This window comes from Gekko japonicus, unplaced genomic scaffold (genome assembly GCF_001447785.1).
Source record: "Gekko japonicus isolate JY-2015 unplaced genomic scaffold, Gekko_japonicus_V1.1 scaffold1995, whole genome shotgun sequence".
Classification (NCBI taxonomy): Eukaryota; Metazoa; Chordata; class Lepidosauria; order Squamata; family Gekkonidae; genus Gekko; species Gekko japonicus.
Window position 1 is genome coordinate 198,323 of NW_015160279.1, and position 22,022 is coordinate 220,344.

Genomic DNA, 22,022 nt, shown 5'->3' on the forward strand with positions numbered 1-22,022 from the left:
CCTTAGGTCTGGGGCAGCTGCCGCCACATGGGAGTGGCACAGCTAAAGCCCCCAGCATCACTTCACTATGGATCGCCTGGTGGCCTTGGCCAGAGGTGGTCGCTGTTGTACGGGCATCTCCGGCTTTTTGGGCTTTGCTTGGCCTGGGCCCCGCTGTGCACATCGCCTTGCTCCTGGTCCACCCCCACCCCCCATTTTTGCAGTTCATCTTGTCTTCCCAGTCCCCTTCCATGGTGGCTTGGGGGTACAGGGGAGCTTGCAACACCCAGCCACTTCACACTTTCCCCCTGGGGCCTGGGCTCACAGCATCGGCGTCAGGAGTGGGCTGGGGAAGGGGTTTGCCCTCCTCCAGACAGCATGGGGGTCGTCTGCCCAGAGAAGCCTGCGTGGGTTTTCCTCAGCACACCCCCCTCCCAGCTTCAAGGGGCCTTGCAGAGGGGTTACACCAACTCGAAGCTTACCAGCTGCTGTCTTCATAAAGGTTGTTATCTCCTGTACCTGGCGTTACATTTTATGGCATATATGGCCTGGGCTGACAATGTGACATTTATGTCAGATCTAACCCTTTGTGACAAATGAGTTCAACATGTCTGGGTTAGTTGTTGATGGCTAGAATACTAGAATTTAATAAAGGCCAGTGTTAAAATAGGAAAGCCGTGATAAGGTTTTTTAAAAAGCGGGTTTCATGTGGGAACTGTGTTGGTCTGCTGTAGATGAGCAAGATCCAAGTCCAGAAGCACCTTAGAGATCACCAAGATTTCCAGGGGCATAAGTGTTGGAAAGTCAAAGCTCCCTTCCTCAGATATATGACAATGGGACATCTTGTTGGCCTCTAAGGTGATTCTGGCTTCAGTCTTGCTTTTAAAAAGCAAGATATAGGGGTATAAGCCTTGGCTCACGAACGTTTATATCTTGGAAATCTTGTTGGTCTTTAAGGTGCTATGGGACACAAATTTTGGACTAGTGGTATAATCCTAAACAGAGTTACACCTAGGGATCCCAAGCAGTGTTCCCTCTAAGCTGAGTTAGTGTGAGCTAGCTCACAGTTTTTTAGCCTTCTGCTCACACATTTTTGTCTTAGCTCAGGAAGGAGGGCTCCAGAGCAAACTAATTGATGCAGTAGCCAAATCGCTTGCTCACAACTTTAATGCCAGTTGCTCACAAAATTTTAGCTCACAAGACTCCACAGCTTAGAGGGAACATTGATCCCAAGTCCCCCTGGGGGGTGGGGAAACCCCCGCCCCAAAGGCCCGTTCCCCGGCGGCGCCGGATTGGGCCATGGGGGGAACTCTACCCCGACGTTCATGTCACCCGGAAGTGACACGGGCACGCTGGGGGCGGGGCCACGGCCATACAAGGGAAAACTCTATGGTTTTCCTTTGTATGGCCGTGGCCCCGCCCCAGCGTGCCTGGCGTACTCCCGTCACTTCCGGGTGACGTGCGTGCGGTGCGCACGTGCTTTGCGTGCGCGCGCACAAGACGCCGGCCGGGAGCCCCCCCCGCTCCCGGCGAAGATAGACTTGGCAACCCTAGTTACACCCTGTTGGTTGAACGGGCTTAGAATTGGTAGGATTTCCCTGCCAAGACACCATTGCCTCATTTTAGTTGAACCTCCTGCCATTTCTCATATGGCCACATGAGGGCTGCTTCCATGAGCCTTTACGCAGTTTGCTTTATCCTTGTGAGCTGATAGTTTGTTTTCTAAGAGAGTGTGTGTTGGGCTTTGCCTGTGGAAAGAGACGCTCCGGTTTGTAAACCACTGCACATGAAGGGAAGGAATTTTCTGTACCAAAGCGTCTTTCACAGGTAGCTGCATGGAAATGTATACATTTCTGTTGCAGAAAGTCTTGACTGAGCTATGGATTCAAGTAGGGAAACTGGCAGGGTAATATCAGTTGGGTTTAATATTGGAAATCAGTTGCTGAAATGTCTTTTTGCACTGTTGAGCCACTGTTCTGCACTACATGAGAGCAGGCCTCCACATGAGGCCTGCTGGGTGACGTTGGGCCAGTCCCAGTTCTCTCAGAACTCTCTCATCCTCACCTACCTCACAAGGTGCCTGTTGTGGGGAGAGGAAGGGAAGGAGATTATAGACCACTTAGGGTAGAGAAAAGCAGGGTATAAAAACCTCTTCTTCTGAGACAGACCTGCTCTGTGACTTCCTGACAGGTTGCCTAATGTCAAAAAGTTTGGACCCTTCAGAATTACTATTACAGGTAATGACGGCATTACTATCACTTTTGAGTTAATGGAATAAAAATGTAAGAAGCCACACAAGGAAATATCACCCCCCAAAGCTCTTGGTGTGTACTGTACCCCCACCAACATCTCTTTGTTTCTCTGTCAGACTAATTCCTGTGAGTTTCAAATTTCAGTATTAGAATCCAGCATTTTGCTCCAAGTGAACCCAAAATCTAATCTGTACTGAAAGTGTGAAGCAAAAATAACCTCAAAACACCAGACAAATTCTAATGGAAATTCAAAAGCTGTACAGGACTATCAGTGGTCAAGGGTCCAGCACTAATGCTTTGCAAAATAATAATTATTATATTCTATTATTATTATTATTATTTACAATAATGCACAGAAATTAGCAACTGCGTGCAAATATGTGCTGCGCTTGCATAATATATGCTGTTTTCTGTTGGTTTTGCCACAGAATGGGTTTTTTTGTGTGGGAGAGAAAAGCATGGAATATGTACCACCCTTCCTTTTCAATATTTCTGATATCAGGATCTTGGATAAGGTCTGCTTCCAAACAGTTGCTTTTGGCACCACTGTTCCATTACGTGTCAATTTCACTTCTGATGCCTGGCCTCTGTGGTTTTCCCTGGAATACAATAAATGCTTGGCTGATCATTTATGAGTGCTCTTGACAGATATATGTCTTAAGGTCTGTATAGCTAAAAGTTGCAATGGAACAACAGTGTTACACCCCCCACACACAAACACACCCCAGAAAGCACTGTGAGGTCAGATCCTGGCTGGCTTAGCTTTTCATTTATACTGGTTATCTGTCATAGTCAGATAATGCATTCATCTAGCTCAGCCTGATTTCCCTCCTGCCAAAAAAGCAGAGCCTAGATGATGCTGATGTTAAGAGGCCTACTGCCTCTAGGCAGGTGAGGGGATTATACAGCAGGTGAGGGATAGAGATACCCTCATAATAAGGGATCAGAAATTCTGTGGGTTTATAAGAGAAGAGCATGTCTTTGCAGAGGCACAACAGAGGCACAGTGACTTGTGAGCACCTGCTCATCTGCTCTTTGTGCTTGAAGACCTGGATTTAGGAATGAAACTATAAAGTAAACTTATTCAACTTCTTGTAGTAAGATATGGGGTGCTTTGCTGGAAGCTTACAGGTGTTATTAGGTCGATCACGTAATTACATCCAGACTCTGCAACTTGTGACTGGTGTCCCACCAGGCTTGGAGTACAGGAGAGGATGAAGCTGATCAGAAGAGAACGCAGGGCCCTCCAGTCCTCACAAAAGTCTCCATGTCCTCTAAAGTCTGCTCCATACAGTAATCCCTTTCTGTGGTTTCCCCATTATTACTGTGTCTCCTTATGCAATATAGAGGCAATTAAGTCTCCCCATGGCAGGTTTCCCCACATTTTCTCTGCCCCACTTCCCTTCTCGTGCCACCAGGGGGCTTTTTCAAGAATTCTGTTAATTCGTAATTGACATGCCATTCTACTATTCTATCAGTTCATCAATTACCAATTTTTTAAAAAATTCAAAAAGCCCCCCCCTTCAGTGGTGGCAGCCACAGGAACGGGAATATAGAAAAGTGAACTGATGCAGGCACAACCAGGAAAGTCCAAATTTTACCATCGATCCAGCAGCTGTCCTGGCTTTGGGCATCCTCTCCCCCAAAATATTACAAGAAATCAAGTTTGGGAAAGATCACAGGAAGGACAGGGAAAACCTGGGAGGGGCACAAAAGCACCACAGTGCTGTGGAGAAGCGGGGGAAAGAACTGTTTCCTAACAGCATCGGGGTGGGGGTGGGGGGACATTTTGGGCCTGTTGGGGAAACCCACATGTATCCCTGGGAACATGTGGGTTTTCCCAAATAGTAGCTTTCTGGGACTGTTTTGGGTTGAGGAAAAAGGCATGAGTGAGAATGCTTCTGAATGTATTTGGTTCTGATTGTATTTGGGCAATAAACATAAGACGAGCCCTTCTAGATCAGACCAATGGTCCATCTAGCCCAGGAGCCGGCCTCACACAGTGGCCAACCAGCTCCTCTGGAGAGGCGACAACAGGGCATAGAGGCTAAGGCCTTACCTTGCTGTTGCCTCCTGACTCTGGGATTAAGAGGATTAGGGTCTCTGAATGTGCAGTTTCCCCACATGCATGCACAGGAACTGTGGGAAACCCTCAAATCACATGTAATTATGTCACATCTCACCCAAGGTCCCCAGCCCCAGCCGGTGTGTTCCATAATTAACACTGTGACCAGAACTACCAAAACCTTTGCTGCTTCCACTGTATTTGTTAGGAAAGCCATTTGGGGAGGGGCTGTGTCTCAGTGGAAAAGACCCTGCTTTACATGCTAAAGGTCTCAGGTTCAGCCCCGGACATCTTCAGTTAAATGGACCAGGCAGTAGGTGATGGGAAAGACCACTGCTTGAGACCCTGGGGAGCCAGTGCTAGTCTGGGTAGACCATACTGACCTTGATGGACCAAGAGTCTGATTCAGTACGAGGCGGCTTCATGTGTTCATTACTGGTGTTAATAAATCAGAATCATTATTCAGTTTGGGTGAGTGTTCCCCACCCCCCAGTGGTCATATGAAGAAGTTACAAAGTTCTCTTTCCTTTTGCAGCTTTCCAACGATGAAGAAATACATAATGTTGGCACATCCCTGACCTTCGGGTTTGGTACCCTGGCCTGCTGGATTCAGTCTGCATTGACGCTCAAAATCAACCTGAAGAATGAAGGAAGGAAAGCTGGAATCCCACGAGTTGTCTTGTCTGCAGCAATAACCCTCTGTGTAGTCCTTTGTATCCTTTTGAAGTCTACACATTTCCACACACACACCCCGATTTAAACAGTTTCAAAGGTAGACTTTTAAAAGCGATATCAGGTGGTATTTGGATATTCCAGCTAGATTCAAGTTCAGTGGCACCTTTGTTGTTGTTGTTCAGTCGCACAGTCGAGTCCGACTCTTCGCGACCCCATGGACCAGATCCCGCCAGGCCCTCCTGTCTTCCGCCGTCCTCTGAAGTTGGCTCAACTTCATGTTCAGGGCATGAGCTGTTGAGTGTCAAATCTCCCTTTGTCAGAGCAGGGATTCAAACATGGGCTTTCCCCAGATCCTAATCCAATGCTCTAACCACTACACCGTACTGTTATCCCATCACACTATTATTCTGTCGAGCTCAGGGCAGAATCCAGTTCTTGCCTCTACTCTTTTGTCCTTACAACAACCTTGTGAGGTAGCTTATGCTGACAGAGTGTGCCTGGCCCAAGCTTTACAGATGAGTGAGGATTTGCACCTGGGTCCTTCTGATCCTAGCCTGGCGTTCTAACCACTAGCCACACCTCCTTGACAGGTGATGAGTTATGTCGGTCTTGTATAGTTGGAACAGCACATACTTGCCCATGAGAGGTGTCCATTCTGGTGTGTTTCGATTTTGTGTTTGTTACTGCCCGGTGTGTGGGCAAATTTCCCCTCCCTATAGGACTTGCTTGAGCGTTTGGTATCTTTTTGTGACTCATTTTCTATTTAATTAATTTATTTCATATTTAATTAATTTATTTAAAGTATTTATATCCCACTCTGTGTACAAACTTTCTCCTAGCAGCAATAAGAGTACCTAACTGTCCATTAAAACAATAAAAAAAAACATTTGATTCATTTATAAAATCTATAACAATGGCTGCATCAACCTGGCAACGATGTTTATTCTGTTGCTAGTGCAAATGCAGAGGTGTTTGTAAACCAGTGGAACATCCACATAGTCGTTTTCCCACCACATCTTCCTTCCCTAGACCCCCAAAGCCACTGTCCCTCCCCCTTGCACCACCAAAGGGCCTTTAAAAAAAATCAGTAATTGACATCTACCTATACATCAATTATGTTGTTGTTGTTCAGTCGCACAGTCGAGTCCGACTCTTCGCGACCCCATGGACTAGATTCCGCCAGGCCCTCCTGTCTTCCGCTGTCCTCTGAAGTTGGCTCAATTTCATGTTCGTTGCGTCGATGACACTGTCCAACCATCTCATCCTTTGCCGTCCCCGTCTTCTTTGACCTTCAATCTTTCCCAGCATCAGGGTCTTCTCCAGTGAGTGCTCCCTTCTCATTTGGTGGCCAAAGTATTTGAGCTTCATTTTCATTATCTGGCCTTCCAGGGAACAGTCAGGGTTGATTTCTTTTAGGATTGACGGATTTGATCTTCTTGCAGTCCAAGGGACTCTCTCAAGAGTCTTCTCCAGCACCATAGTTCAAAAGAATCTATTCTTCGGCGCTCGGCCTTCCTTATAGTCCAACTCTCGCAGCCATACATGACTACTGGGAATACCATTGCTTTGACCATGCGGATTTTTGTTGGCAGGGTGATGTCTCTACTTTTTATCATGCTGTTTAGGTTCGCCATCGCTTTCCTCCCAAGTAGCAGGCGTCTTTTAATTTCATGGCTGCAGTCACAGTCTGCGGTGATTTGGGATCCCAGGAACGTGAAGTCTGTCACTACTTCCACGACTTCCCCTTCTATTTGCCAAGGAGTGATGGGACCGGATGCCATGATCTTAGTTTTTTTGATGTTGAGCTTCAAGCCCACTTTTGCGCTCTCCTCTTTTACCCTGAGCAAGAGGCTCTTGAGGTCCTCTTCACTTTCAGCCATCAGAGTGGTATCGTCTGCATATCTGAGGTTGTTGATCTTTACATCAATTATACACATTTTTAAAAGCACCAAAAAGCCATTTAGCGGCATGGGGGTGGGTAGGGGCATGGGGCAAGGAAAGTGGTACTGATGTGGGCAGGACCTACAGAAATGTACATGCAGCATATAAAGATGCTTTGAGATGTAATCTTTCCCCAAAAGAGTGTACCAAATCATGTTTGGGACTAGAATTTTCTTAGCGTAGCACCTAAAAGCAAAATTGGCAGCCTTTGCATGTTCCTTTGGCGAGTGGTCCACAACCAAGGAGCAAGTACTGTCAAGTTGCAGCCAACTTATGGCGACCCCTAGTGGGGTTTTCAAGTCAAGAGACATTCAGAGGTCGTTTGCCATTCATTGTGTAATTTTTGAAGACAAAGGCACCCAGAATAAGGCCTCTGGTGAAGATCTGGTGAAGAGTGGGTATCTTCTGGTCTCTGGCCCCGAGCTGTATAGGTTCTTTAAAGGGGGAAAAATTGAATTGTACAACATATACTTTGGAGGTTGAGTACAAAACCGGGTAGTTAAGTAGGTAGGTAGGTTGGTGGATGGATGGATAAATTAACTTCATTTATACCTTGCCTTTCTCCCCAGTGGTGACCTAAAGCAGCTTACATCATTCTCCTATTTTATCTTCACAAAAACCCCATGAGATAGGTTAGACTGGTCCACGGTCACTGAGCAAGCTTCCATGGCAGAGTGGGGATTCAGATCTGGGTCTCTCAGATCTTTTGTCCAACATTCTGACCATGGCCCTACACTGGCTCTTGTGATTTTTATGGTGTAGTTTCATGAGTGTACCCTCAACTTTCGCACACAGAACTGGTTTTCACTCAAGATGTCTTAGCCTCCTTTTTTTTTGCTTATATAACATGGGGAAATTTACCAGGCTCTGTTTTTTGTGCCTTTCCCTCCCTCCAGCTGATTCAGTTCTCCAAAGATGTGTAATTGACAGAGGTGAGGTTCTAATGAAACGACCGTGGCAAGTTTAGTCTGGTGAACAGCATCATTTGAAAGCGCGGGCAGAATCTGATGAGCAGTTGCAGGGTACAAGCTGCAGGGTCTAGATGCAAGGACAGTGTGATGCAAAGTGAGATGGAAGGGGAACTATCATTCTTATTAGGACATTCGTATTCCACCTTCCTTCCATTATAGAGCCCAAGGGGCTGTGGCTCAGTGTCAGAACATCTGCTTTGCATGCAGAAGGTCCTAAATTCAGTCCCCAGCATCTGCCAATCAGAGTCGACAGTATTGACCTTGACAGAGGAGTGGTTTCCTTTCTGGGAAAGGCTCTCAGTTCTTGTCTCTAATCATCCAGTCCTATAGGTGGAAGTGAATTCCGCTGAGCTTTGTGGGGCTTACTTACATCAAGCCCCCTGAAAAGAGTGCAGGCTATGGTTGGAGGGGCACATAGTACAGCAGCCTTGCTGAGGTATGATTCCGGTCAGCGCTTTCATGGGAGACATCCTGGAAATCCTCTGTGTGCACCCTTGAGCCCACAAAGCTGCCTTTTACTAAATCAGACTACTGCAGCCTTGCTGAGGTCTGAGTTTGGTCAGTGCCTGCATGGAGGACCTCCCGGGAATCCTCTAAATGGCAACCTGAGCTCTTGAAGCTGCCTTCTAAATAACAGCGAATTGTGTGTAATTTCATTTTGTTAATACAGTAAATAGTAACTAATACTCAAGACCAATCTGAGTATATAATAGTGACATTCCCAGACCAAAGGTCTGATTTGGCAGCCCTGAACAGATGATCCATCTGGGGAGGGGGCATGAACGCACTGGCCCCACCCTGCCTCCACACAATCGCCAAGTCAGTGGCACGGTGCAAGCACACAGAGCAAGTTTCCATGTGCACTCTCAGATGATGCAGAGATTGGGACCAGTGCCCTTGTGCCCTGCCGTTTGTCCCAGAGAGTCACTTAACGCACAGGCATGTCATCTGTACAGGGCTAGTATAAAGCAGCTTCGGGTACGTGTTCACGTGTTGTTAGGTACCTACATCTTGATAGAAGGGTCTTAATGTGTAAAATTTGGGAAGTAGGGAATAGGAAACAACATAATGCGCATTTTCAGAGGCAGAGGGTGCAGTACCTGTTTGGCGATGGAAAGCGCTGTCAAGTCACAGCCAACTTACGGTGACCTCACAGGATTTTCAAGGCTAGAGGTGATTTGCCATTTCTTGTCTTTGCATTGCAACCCTGGACTTCCTTGATGGTCTCCCATCCAAATACTAACCAGGGCCAACCCTGCTTAGCTTCCAAGATCTGACAAGATTGGGCTGATCTGGGCCATCCAGGTCAGGGCTGTACCTGCTCTGCATGTGGAAACTCTTGTATACAGCCCCTGTCTCCCCCCAGGTAGCAGAACTGGAGGAAATCCTCTACTAAAAACCTTTGAGAGGCAGTGATGGAAGAAATGCGATTTTAAGTGATCAAGGGCTTCAGTCTCCTCTCTCTTCCCACAAGTACTAAAACCAGAATGAATGATGCGAAGTAGCAAAAACTGCTGAACAAATGATGTAGAATAAGAGGATGTCTCCAACTCGGCTCACTTGCATAACAATAGACAAATAGCAGGCTTCAGCTACTCTTAGTGCAGAATTTTATTAAGAGCATTTTATATTCCGGCAGTAGGCAGCCCCGCCCCTGTACCATGTGGCCATAGATAGGGAAAAAGTAAGACTTAGACTTCTATGTAAACCGCCCAGAGACCCTTCGGGGTCAGGACGGTATATAAGCCGAATGTATAAATAAATAAATAAATATTCTGCCCTTCCATCCTAGACTAGATCCCCAGGGTGGGTTACCATAAACTTTAGAATAACATTAAAAAACACATGATCTAAAAACAACAAGCCTTCTATGGGCAGTGGGACCTGGGACCATCGTGCCGTTTGTGTGCTCGTCCTTCCACGTGTATCTTCCTTGATCCCCCCTCTTCAGATTTCATCCTGATGGGACAGACATTCCACATGCATGCGGCACGGATACAGTGGGGCATGGTGATGTGCTTCCTCTGCTACTTCGGCACCTTTGCAGTGGAGTTCAGGCACTACCGGTTTGAGATCATTTGCTCCGAGTACCAGGAGAACTTCCTCAGCTTTTCTGAAAGTCTGTCCGAAGCATCTGAGTATCAAACGGATCAGGTGTGACCCAGCCTCTTCCTTCCTTTACCCCACGGTGCTGGGTGTATGCAGTCACGTGACTCTACTCACGGCTCCATTTCTCACACTTGTTTTTTTTAAGACACCTTGTTTTCCATGCCTCTAGGCACCGGCAAGTTGCCAAAAAGTTCATTGGAGGGGCAGGACTGGACCTAAGAGATGCAGAGTGGCCGCACCTCTGTGTCCCTTCGCTCTTCCCTCCTCCTACTGCATAGCAAGATAGGAAAGAGACACGGAGCGTTCCACCCAGAGCGAGGTTAATTATCAGAGGTTTAAGAATTGGGGTGGAGAACAGAGCCTTGTAAATTCTTTGGTGAACGTAGATTCGAGTCCAGTAGCACCTTAAGAGACCAACAAGATTTTTTTGGGGTGGTGGTGGTGGTGGTTTATGCTTTCAAGAGTCAATGATCCTTCATCACAGCTTTGACTCTTGAACGCCTGTACCCCCCAAAAATCGTGTTGGTCTGTAAGGTGCTGCCGGACCCGAGTCCAGCTGTTCTTACTGCAGGCCAACATGGTGGCCCTCTGACACGACTTCCTTTGGCGCACATGTAGAACATAGGCAAGCTTCAAGAGATCACATGGGCTGCCGCTGTTTTTGAGGCTGTCTTCCCGTCAGCTTCCTCTGCTCGCAAGTGCAGTTTAGGAGGAAGGAAGTGCACCTTGCAAAGACAGGCACATGAGCCGCCCCTCCCTCCTCCGTGCAAATGGAGGGAATTTGGCCACGCAGATGGCATATCCTGAGCCAGGCCATGTGGTCTTGGGTTTCCAGGTTGTCCTCCAGAGCTTTCTCCTTCACTGCTGAACTGGAAGCTGTCGCATCCGTGGCTTCTTGCTGCTTGCGTTTCTTGGCCTTTCTGTCTCCCCTCCTCTCGCCGGCCTGCAGTAGTAAGCAGGGAGGGGACGCAGCTACTCAGCTTTCCCGTTTCAGCAGCAGATGGAATCTGCAGGTTGCAGTCTGGCAACACAGTTGTGGATCCTGCTTTGCCTTTCCATATACATTTTTGTATGTCAGCCAGCTGTTAAAAACACAGACATTCTGCTGGGGGAAAGCTGGCAACCCCAAAGGCATTATGGAACAGTAGAACAAGGGTGAGATGGTCCCCCCCACCACCACCACCTGATTAGAACAGTAGAAAAGGGCAAAAGTCCAGCAGCACCTTAAAGAATAGCAAAATTAGTGGCGGGGATGAGCTTCCATGATAGGGTTGCCAAGTCTATCTTCGCCGGGAGCGGGGGGCTCCCGGCCGGCGTCTTGTGCGCGCGTGCGTGAAGCATGCGCACGCCGCACGCACGTCACCCGGAAGTGATGAGAGGACGCCGGGCATGCTGGGGGCGGGGCCACGGCCATACAAGGGAAAACCATAGAGTTTTCCCTTGTATGGCCGTGGCCCCACCCCCAGCGTGCCTGGCGTTCCCGCGTCATTTCTGGTTGACGCGCACATCGGGGTGCAGTTCCCCCCGGGGCCCGATCTGGCGCCGCCGGGGAACAGGCCTCTGGGGCGGGGGTTTCCCCGCCCTCCGGGGGGACTTGGGATCCCTATTCCATGAGTCACTGCTCACTGCTTTAGATAACTTCTTTGAAGTGAGCACTGACTCACGAAAGCTCACCCCCTGCCTCAGATTTTGTTAGTCTTTAAGGTGCTACTGGGCTCTTGCTCTTTTCTGCTGCTAAGGACAGGCTCTAACCCAGCTACCCATCGTGATTAGGACAGGGCTAGGGGTTGCTACTTTTCTATTCCCGGCAGGGCTTCTAGGCCTTTGAGGGTTTTCGGCCATGGAGAAGTGTGAGACGTGAAACCTTCCTCTGGCTGACCAGGTGTGATGGGGAAAGGTTCACAATGTTACTCCCCTCCACCCACCCACCCACAGGCAAAAGTCATAGCAGATCTGTGCAGAATAATAGCCAGGCAGGTCAATTTCAGAGGCAGAACTGCTTTAGCAGTTCTGAGGCCCATTCTAGTTGTGGGAGGGCCTTTTCTGCTTTACCGAGGGGCCCAGGACAAGTGAAAGCCACCTTCAGGATCGGCTTTTGGCACCTGCTTTTCTAAAGGATCCTTTCCCAAGTGCTCGCTTGAACACTGTTCTCAGAGTCTCAATAGCCTTAGAAGCTTCATGACAGGTGGACAGCAACAGGTTTCTCTTTTTCCCTGTTGCCACTCTGTACCTGTTGAATTCCTCCCTCTTAAAGGCACAGAGCCTCCATCTCTAAATATTGAACAGCTCAAGGAATATGGACCACTTCTGCCCTGGAAGGAACTGTCTCCCCTTCCCCGCTCAAAATCTCCATGACTTGGGAACAAACTGTAGTAAAAAGTCAACATTTCTTTCACATTAGTGACAGCCAAGACAACATTTGTACATTGCAAAGAATACTTGTATTTAGTGCTTCCATAACGCTGTCCACTGTTTCTAAAGCCCATCTTTCTCAGCCAACCAGTGGGAATCACTGAGTGGAAGCAGTATCTTGCATATGAGGCAAACAGGATACCGTAGTGATGGGAGGTGTCTGCCCACTGCTTAGGTGAGCCAGATCTGAGCCCAGTTAGCATCTTAAAAGACCAATGAGATTGCCGAGGTATAAGCTTTCCAGAGTCAAAGCTCCCTTTGCTAGGTATCTCTCGAAAGCTTATAGTACCCTAGAAATCGTGTTGGCCTCTAAGGCGCCACTGGACTCGAATTTTGCTCTTCTATTACAGACCAGTACAGCTACCCACCTGAAGCTCCTTAAGTGGATAATCCACCAGCCACTCAGCCATCTGCTGTGGTTCCATTGGCTTCATTAGCTTGGGTGGGAGAAATGGAGTGATCTCAGCTCTTGTGCATCCTTAGAAGGCACATGTCTATGATTCTGCAATGACTATCCCAAAGGTCCTTTGGTCAAAAGGTGACTTTGACGCTCTTATTTACGTATGTGCATGTGTTTTAAACACATAACTCTTGTGAATCTGGCATTGAACCTATCCTGAAGATCGTAAATTTTGGACAGGTCACTGGGATGGATACCTTGTCAATACCAGGAGACTTCCATAATCTATTACCTCTGGACATAGAGGGTGTTACCGTTTTACTGTTCCTGATCCTTTAACAACAGCTTTTCATGAAGAAATTAAGCAGGCTGCACCCTCACAACCTCTATTCCAGGGAAAGCTTCACAGGCTGAACTTCTGCATTTCAAGACTGTTTTAAATGGCAAAAAAGGGGTAGGGCCAGTTTAAAAACCGAAGTGGTCATTCTCTCGGAATTTCTGTTTCGTAACACGAAAGGCAGTTCTTGTGCTGTTAATAGTTGTACAACAAGGAGACAGTTGGTAGGCAGAACTGCTGGACTTCTTCCTGTGAACATTCATATTAAACATATATATGCTCTCCCACACACACCTTTGAATTAGGGATTGCCCAATGCTCTCATCATCCAGAAGTCATCGTAATGCTCTCTGCCTGGCTTGCAAGGAGGGAATCGGTTGCCTCTTCTTGTTCTAACAGTCTTGCCTGCTACGCCACCTAGCAATTTCAGGATGCTAAGAGGCTTGTCAAAGCAGCTGTGGGCTAAGGGCTACCAGCATTTTAACTCGCCTTTGATCTGCAGCATTAGCAGACAATAAACATTAAGGACCTCTATTCTGCAAAAAGCTTCTACTAAGGTCTTCAGATCCAACAGTTGTTAAATGTATGCTGCAGGGCTGGGTTGCCAAATTATTGTGGGCAGGGCTCCCAAGTACTTACCTTGATTCGGCGGGGGATATATAGTTGTTCGTGGGACTATTCCTGCGGGGAAAACACAGGCGCTGCACTATTCCGTCGCCCAGACGTGACGTAGGCACATAGCCGGGCAACACTCTAGCAATGGGGCTGGAAACTCGATGGTACCATCGAGTTTCCAGCCCCATTGCTAGAGTGTTGCCCGGCTATGTGCCTACGTCACGTCTGGGCGACGGAATAGTGCAGCGCCTGTGTTACAAGCAAGAATCTTCTGGCGGGGAAGCATGTGTCCCCCGCTGGTTTATAGATAGGTACTTGCCAACCCTAATTGTGGGGGAGGCCTGACCTGCTCTTGTAGCTTGAGCTACAGCTTGATGTTGAGAAATCAGCTGGGAACTCTTTGCAGCCTGGGAGATTAACATCCTCCCCTGTTAGCCTCAACACATCAAGCTGCAATTAGCTGTAGCTACATTTGCCCATTGAGAAGTTAGCAGCCATCACTTAGGGGCTGGGGAAAAGGTCAGCTTCCCTCCTTGCAGTCACAGAACTTTGGAACTAGAAGGTATAGAAACCTTGGCTTCTTCCTTAACGCCACCTAAGAGAATAGGTAGGTAGCTACAGGTGAAGATGAGTGAGTGCTAGATTGTTCTTTGCTCCTGTTGCTAATAGGTGCACATGTATGTGTGTGTGTGTGAGGGGGGTTAGATAGCAATTTCAGGTTTAACAATACACACACCAGACTTGTCAAAATGGACACAATTGGGGCATGTTTACTTTGGGTTAAAGTTTGTCTTAGATGCGAAATATTTGGTGTTAGAAAAACTGGTGAAAAATATGTCAGGTAGGTATGGGGATTTTTCTCTGGAGAGAACTGGGGGCCCCCAAAGTGGACCCAATCCCAGCATCTTCTGGGCATGTTTATAGAAAGGTAAGCTTGGAAGAAACACACTGGAAGTAAAATACACACACATAGCTATCATAATAGGTTTCTGTTCAAATTACTGTAAATAGTCAACTGTGAGGGGTTTTTTTTTTAAGATAAATGTTTACATTGTATCATTTTTTATTTAAGTTATTAGACCAAAAAAAAATCAGTTTGTGAAAGGGTCCCTCCAACCCCAATATGCAACCCGAGCCAAAATTCAAGCTTTTTGGTGATAATATTGTACATTTCTTATGAGTATTTCTTATGGCACATTTCAGGACAACTGAGCAATGATTGATAACTGTACACTGATACATGAGCACTAAATAAATTTCTTTTATGGAAAGAGTATGGGTATGTTGTTGGCGCCCATGGACCAGAGGACTGCATGCACTGGAGAAGCACACTTGGACTTGTGGCATCTTCAGGAGCAGAGATAAATATTAAGTGCCATCAAGCTGCAGCCCGCTCATGCCGACCACTCACCGCACTTTCAAGGCAAGAGATGAGCAGAGGTGGTGTGCTGTTGACTTCCTCTGCATGGCAACCCCCGTCTTCCTTGGTGGTCTCCTGTCCAACTACTGTCCATAGCCAACCCTGCTTAGCTTCCAAGCTCAAGCTACTCTGGGCTACATGTGTTTATTTCTATGTATCACACACCCCATCCCAATGGCTTCTAGCTAGCAAGAGCAAATCCAATAGGTGCTCATTAGTCAGCGGAAGCTAACCTGGCCTAGGCCTGACCACCGCCTGGATAGGAGACCTCCTGGGGCCCCTCTGTACCCCGTCCTGACTTTCATCAGACTGTGTTAAATACCATCAAGTCACTTCCAACCCATGGCGACCCTATGAATTAATCACCTCCAAAATGTCCTAGTTAACAGCCTTGCTCGGGTCTTGCCAACTGAGGGCCCTGGCTTCCTTTATTAAGTCAATCCATCTCATGTTGGTCTTCTTTTCCTGCCACCTTCAACTTTTCTTAGCATTATTGCTTTTTTACAGTGACTCTTCTCATAATGTGACCAAAGTATGATAGCCTCATTTTAGTTGTTGTGGCTTCTAGGGAGAGTTCATGTTGACTGGATCCCACTTAGAACCCACATATTTGCATTTTTGGTGATACACTTTTGCCAAAGCTTTTCCAGGGTATTTGAGAGGAGCACCCTTCTCCATCTGTCAAAATCTCTTTGCCCTCTCCCTCTTAGCCTCGCAGATACAGAGATTAAGGCATCTGCCACAGAATTAGCATCTGTCTTAGCTAGAGGCTTTGCTGGGTAGGAATGGGCATGAACCCACTCATGAATTAAAGTTTGTGACAAATTTTGGCTGGTTCATGGCTTGTATTAGTGAAGTTCATGGCAAGTCAACCAGCACAAAATTTCCAAGAACTTTCAAGCTGTTCGTGGAGGTTGTGCCAGTTCATGAACCGTTATATTTTCAGACAGACTGTCTCTGCTCAATCTAAATGTTTACTGAAATTTAAAGCAACGGGGGGGGGGTGTTGGAAAGCATGTAGAAGAGCATGCAGGAGAGGTCCTTTGTGACTTTGATATCTCTAGCTTGCACAGGGTCCGTTCTGTACACTCCTGAACCTCCTCCCATCAAAATGACAGGACATTTCCCCAGAAAACACTTTCCGGGGGGGGGGGCATAACTGAGACCCCATAAATTCAATCCACACCAAACTTGGAGGGCAGGTAGAAGAGAGTCAGCCAGAGATCCCTTGCAATTTTAGCGTCTCTAGCACACTGGTGGGTGAATGTTTTCTGCCAGGTCACAAACATCACTGGTTTGTTCGGCCCCCAAAGTTCGTGGTGGTTCGCAAACTGGGCACTCCATGAACTGAACAGCATTTTCCAGGTTCGTACCCATCCCTGCTTCTGGGTAACATGAAGTGAAATCCACCAAAACCAAACTGAACCAAATATTGATATCACGTCCAGTGGATTTCCTTCATCCTTGCCTGTCCAAAGACCCTAGGCCTCAAAAGCCAACAGCGGGTCTGTCTAGTCCAACAGCTGTTCCATCTAGTGAGAGCAGGAGCTCGGGCAAAGAAGGGTTTTCCCCAGCATCTGTAATCTTTGAGCTGGAGATGGCAGGGGCTGAATCTGAGACCTCCAGCATGCAAAGCGAGCACTCTATAATCCAGCCACAACTCTCCTTCTGCAGCACAGTCTTTGAAGGAAGAGCTCGATCTCTCTAATCGGGTGATAGGAGCATGTCACTTGAAGGTCTAAATATAAACATAAATTGCTAGATGAGAGCCATAGGCTTTCCACTGAGTAATGGTATTCCGGCTTGCTATTTAGCTGTTAGGAAGTTGATTAATTTGAAATGTGGTGTAGGAGGAGAGTTTTATAGATACCATGGGCTGTCAAAAAGACAGATAAGTGGGTTCTAGAGCAAATCAAGGCTGAACTCTCCATAGAAGCTAAAGTGACTATCATACTCCAGTCAACAAAATTTGTGGCAGAGTATGAGCTTTCGTGAGTCAAGAAGTGAGCAGTGACTTATGAAAGCTTATCCTCTGCCACAAATTTTGTTAGTCTTTAAGGTGCTACTGGGCTCTTGCTTTTTTCTGAGACTCCTTCACCATTTTGAATCAAGACATCAGGAAATTACCAGCACCGAGGAAAGTTGGGGACAAACAATAAAATGGCGGGGCTAGTTATCTTCATCATAGTGTGTTGGGGATACTATATTTCCATTAATAGTGGGAGAGACCATAGGTCAGTCATATATAAACTTCCTTAGGAACTCAGTAAGCAAGACTGGGCAAAATGCTTTGTCGAAGACTCCAGAGCAGATACCCCAGTGATGTGAGTCACTATATGGTCGTGTGTGCTATGATCAGGGAAGCTGCAACATCTGGAAAACAGATCTCTGAGGTGGTGCTTAGAGGAAATGACCCACATGGATAATCCTTGATTGGCTTAATGCCAGAAAGTTTTATACAGCAATGGTTTGGCTGAACCAAAGAAGAGCTAAAACTGTTTTTAAGAACAGACCACTACAGGATTCTCCATGATGAATCTAACCACAAGGAATTCTCTGAGCTTAAAACAGTTGCCTTAGCAGACAAACTGGCATTGGCTCAGGAGATCTTTTAGACTTCCAAAAGGTTTCAGTTGACTCTCTTTTTTCCAGGCAATTGATTCTGTGGTAAAAGTTGACTGTTACAATACCCCAATCTAAAGCATGACATGACCTCTGTGGATATAATACTGTTGAGAATAGTAATGAAAGACTTTTTGAAGCCCTCCTTCATTAACATGGTTTTCCAGTACAACTATCCATTCATCTGTTATTCAGGATGGATAAATTTATGATCAACGGCATGCTCTGTGGCTTGACCTACTAGGTTGGGGTTGCTAACAGGCCTGGAGAAGAGCGTCCTGCCCCTTCAATAGAAGCATAATATGTAGAAATGGACAGGTGAAGCTTTTCATGGCATGAAGGTAAACAACATCACCTGGTAAACAATATCCTATTATGCCTCTATTAAAGGGACAGGGCATTCCTTCTCCAGGCAGCAGACAAGTCTAACTAGGGTACAATCCCAATTTATTAAAAATTAGATGCTGTACTGTAGTACAGATGAACTGATTTGAGGAACCAAATTGTCCTGCTTTAGAAGAATGATATATAGCCTAGGGCATCATTTTTATACACAAATATATCAATACTGACTGAACGCAAAGGTGTTTCATGTGTCAAGTGACAATATTCCTTTCCCTGACGTATTTTGAAAGGTCACCACTGATAAAACTACTGGTACTTGTCAAAACTATAGAACTGTTAGTTTTTATTTACCACAAAATACAGGACAGGACAAAACTAATCTTTACTATGAGTTGACCTGCTGCAACATAGAAGCATTTTCCTTGGCTGCTCCAAAAATAAATGTTATTACTAACTAGGAAAAAGGCCCGTTGCGGAAATACAATGACCTCTAGAAAGAGGCTCTGGGTAGGTGCCCTGACCTTGGATACTCAGTATCAATTTGCTGTGGCAACCTCATCAGGGTATAATGACACTGAGTCCACCATTTTCTCCAGAGGAACTGATCTCTGCTACCTAAAGAACAGTTGTAATTTTGAGTGATCTCCATCCCTCACCTGGAGATTGGCAACGATGGTTCCCCAGAAGGGAAAGGTTGGTTTGGAGGGTGGAGTCTATGGCTTTGTACCTGTCTGAGGTCCCACGCCTCCTAAAACCTCACCCTCTCCAGGCTCCATCCCTCACATCTCCAGGAATTTCCCACCTGGAGTTGGCAACCCTATCTCCCCAGCCAATCATCAACCAACCTACCTTTATTTCCCCCTCACTCTTCAGCTTTTCACCCCCCAGACACCTGCAGCCTCTCCCGTGCTTTGAAGCCCTGACTGCTACGTCACACTGTCATACGGGGGCCACCTCAGCAGCATATAAGGATACAGAGCCCACCATTTTCTCCAGGGGAACTGATCTCACTGATCTCTGCCATCTGGAAAGCAGTTGTAATTCTGAGTGATCTCCAGCCCTCACCTGGAGATTGGACACATTTTACCTCAGAACAGCAAACTGTTTAGAATGTTAGAGGCAAAAGCCAATCAAGTCGCATATGCAAACGACCTCTGTGTTCTGACTGGCTATGGGGGGGAGAGGAACAGCAAACTGTTTAGAATGTTGGAGGTGAGACTCAAACAATGCAGCCAGTGGATAGGGACAGGGTTGGGGGTGGGGAAATGCCTTATGGAGTAGTTTATATACAATAGCCAGCAGTGTAAAAATCCTGGTACCTATATAACTGGGCCTCCTGACTGGCACCTGAGTTGCTGAGGTCAGCTTCATTTTTGGCATGTTCCAATTAAGCAGTGTTTTTTTTGGGGGGGGGGATGAGAACATACCACTGAGATGAGATTCAGTCCTCTCAAGAACAGGGGAGGGGCCTTGGATCAGTGGTAGAGTATCTGCCTGGCACGTGGAAGATCCCAAGTTCAATCCCTGGCATCTGCACTAAAATGATGGAATCAGAGGTCATTTCGGGGGGGATCGCGGTTCCCCTGGGTGAGGTACGGGGGGCAGGGCACATGACGACGCCCCGCCCCCTGCTTCCGGCCCTCATTCAGCCAGGAGGAGGCAGAAGAGGGAGGGTAAGTTGCTCCTTAGCTCTTTTTCTACGAAACGACCCCTGTGGAAAGTGAAGTGTGGAAGAGCTATGAAGAGAGTCTGCGTGACACTAAAAGTTTTGTGAGCGAGTCTATTTGGCAAAGAAACAAGTAGTGTCTAAACTGTGTGGTTAGACAAAGAGCTTAGCCAGTATGGCTACATATAAGAGAGAGAGAAGCCTGTCACCTTGCCAGTTATATTTACAAGTTCCTTTCTCCAGAAACTATTCAAGATAACCAAAAACCTATTTTGTTCTGTATTCAATAAATCAATTTTTGTATAAACATATCCCAGAAATCAGTACAGTCTTTCCTCAGGGCCACATAGTCCTCTGAAGTGCCCAGATCCTGGGTCATACTACCGAAAGAGAGAGAATTTGATTTTTAAATTCCTGGTGGCACCAGAAAACTACCAAGTTTATATACACAGAGTGTGGTTCAAAGGAAAAACAGCCTCCCCCTATAAGCAAGCACGCCACAGACTCACATAATCTACTATTCCATCCAGGGGTCGCGTAGAAAAAGAGCTAGGGGAACTCATTAGCATAACTCATTAGCATATGCCACGCACCCTGACATCACCGGAAGTGTGTCATAAGGCCACACCCCCTGACATCACCGGAAGTGTGTCATAAGGCCACACACCCTGCCCCCCACACTGCCTGGCTGAATGAGGGTCAGAAGTGGGGCGGCCGGAATCAGGGGGCGGGGTTTCATCATGTGCCCCGCCCCCGTACCTCACCCGGGGGAACTGCGATCCCCCGCGATCCCCCCCCTCTGACTTTCCAAAAACACATACACAGAACTCTGTCATAAAACACACACAGATTCCTCTCAGAACATCTCCTCCCAGACTCAGTCATCAACCAATCACAGCACACTCATCTCCCCCTATCGCCCTCCTTGCATTACTGCAGTCAAACTCAACATTTAAAGACACCCCCCGCAAAACATGGAATCATTACAGAGCCCCTACCAGTCTGAGTACACAAAACTGAGTTTGAGGGACCAATGGTCTGATTCAGTACAAGGCAGCACAAGAGGTTCAGCAAGGTCCCATCCCCATCTCTCCTAGGCAATAGCCAACATTCTGCAAAACTCATCTTGGTGGAAAATGTCAAATCACAGCTGACTTATGGCGACCTCTTAGGGTTTTCAAGGCAAGAGGTGTTCAGAGATGGTTTGCCATCGCCTTCCTCCATGTCATTACACTGGTATTTCTTGGTGGTCTCCCATCCAAATAATAATGCTTTCGATTTATTGATCGCTCTTTCCCACATACCTGCAGGCTCAGAGCGATTTACAGTTACTCTTGAGACAGTTGGACTAATAATATTTGTGGGGATAGGGAAGACAAACATACAGCATTAATTACACACACATTGCAGCTAGCCGGGCTTCATCTGCGGGCTGGGTCAGTTGTGTTCCTACGGCATCTTGTCGGCTGGCTGATGAGGTCTGGCTTCTTGATGTTGTGCAGCCACACACTGCCACCGCCTGGCCGACTCGCTCCACTGCAGGGAAGCCTACACAGCTCTTCCATCTTTCCGGTCGCCGCGCCTCAGAAGTTGCCTCAGTAGCTAACACCTTCCCGAAGGGAGGGGTGTGCCCACCCCCTTACGGGTGGTCCCCAATTTATCTACTCGCCGAAGCTTTCAAATCGCTGGGTAGACGATGAGCTAGGACAAGGCTTGGTAGCTCACACCAGAACGGGGCTACAGTTCAGATGTTATTGTTAAGCAGGGAAAAATCCCCTGCGTCACCGCTCCCAGGGCCAATCTCTGCTTAGCTTCTGAGATCTGACAGGACCAGGCTAGCCTGGGCTATCTAGGTCAGGGCAAACTCATCTTACTCCCTGTATAAACTAGGATCTCAAAACTAAGAAAAGGGTCTGTTGCCACTTGGGAACACATATTCCAGCTCAAACAGAGGTGCTGTGAAACACACCACGAATTATAGAGACCAAACTCCCAATGGGGAAAAAATATATCTTATTCTCTCATCTATTGTTTTGCTCTGGAAGGACTTGAAGGAACCAGTACACAGTGCCATGCAGAACACCTAGAATCAAGTCCAGTAGTACCTTAGAGACCCAACAAGATTTTCAGGGTATAAGCTTTTGAGAGCCAAAGCTCTCTTCATCAGACTCTCAAACTTACACCCTGAAAATCCTTTTGGTCTCTTCACGTGC

General features: G+C 47.0%; 1 protein-coding gene across 2 annotated transcripts in view; it reads left to right on the top strand.

Annotated features, from left to right (window-relative positions):
• The window catches only part of TMEM150C (transmembrane protein 150C), a 53,470-nt gene extending 43,072 nt beyond the window's left edge, over positions 1-10,398 (top strand). For both annotated transcript variants that reach the window (XM_015415344.1, XM_015415353.1), the window contains 2 exons: positions 4,832-5,009; positions 9,835-10,398. In XM_015415344.1, the coding sequence (XP_015270830.1) occupies positions 4,832-5,009; positions 9,835-10,043 (387 nt within the window). In that variant the 3' untranslated portion in view covers positions 10,044-10,398. The remainder of the gene's footprint in view (positions 1-4,831; positions 5,010-9,834) is intronic.
• Positions 10,399-22,022: the final 11,624 nt, after the last annotated feature.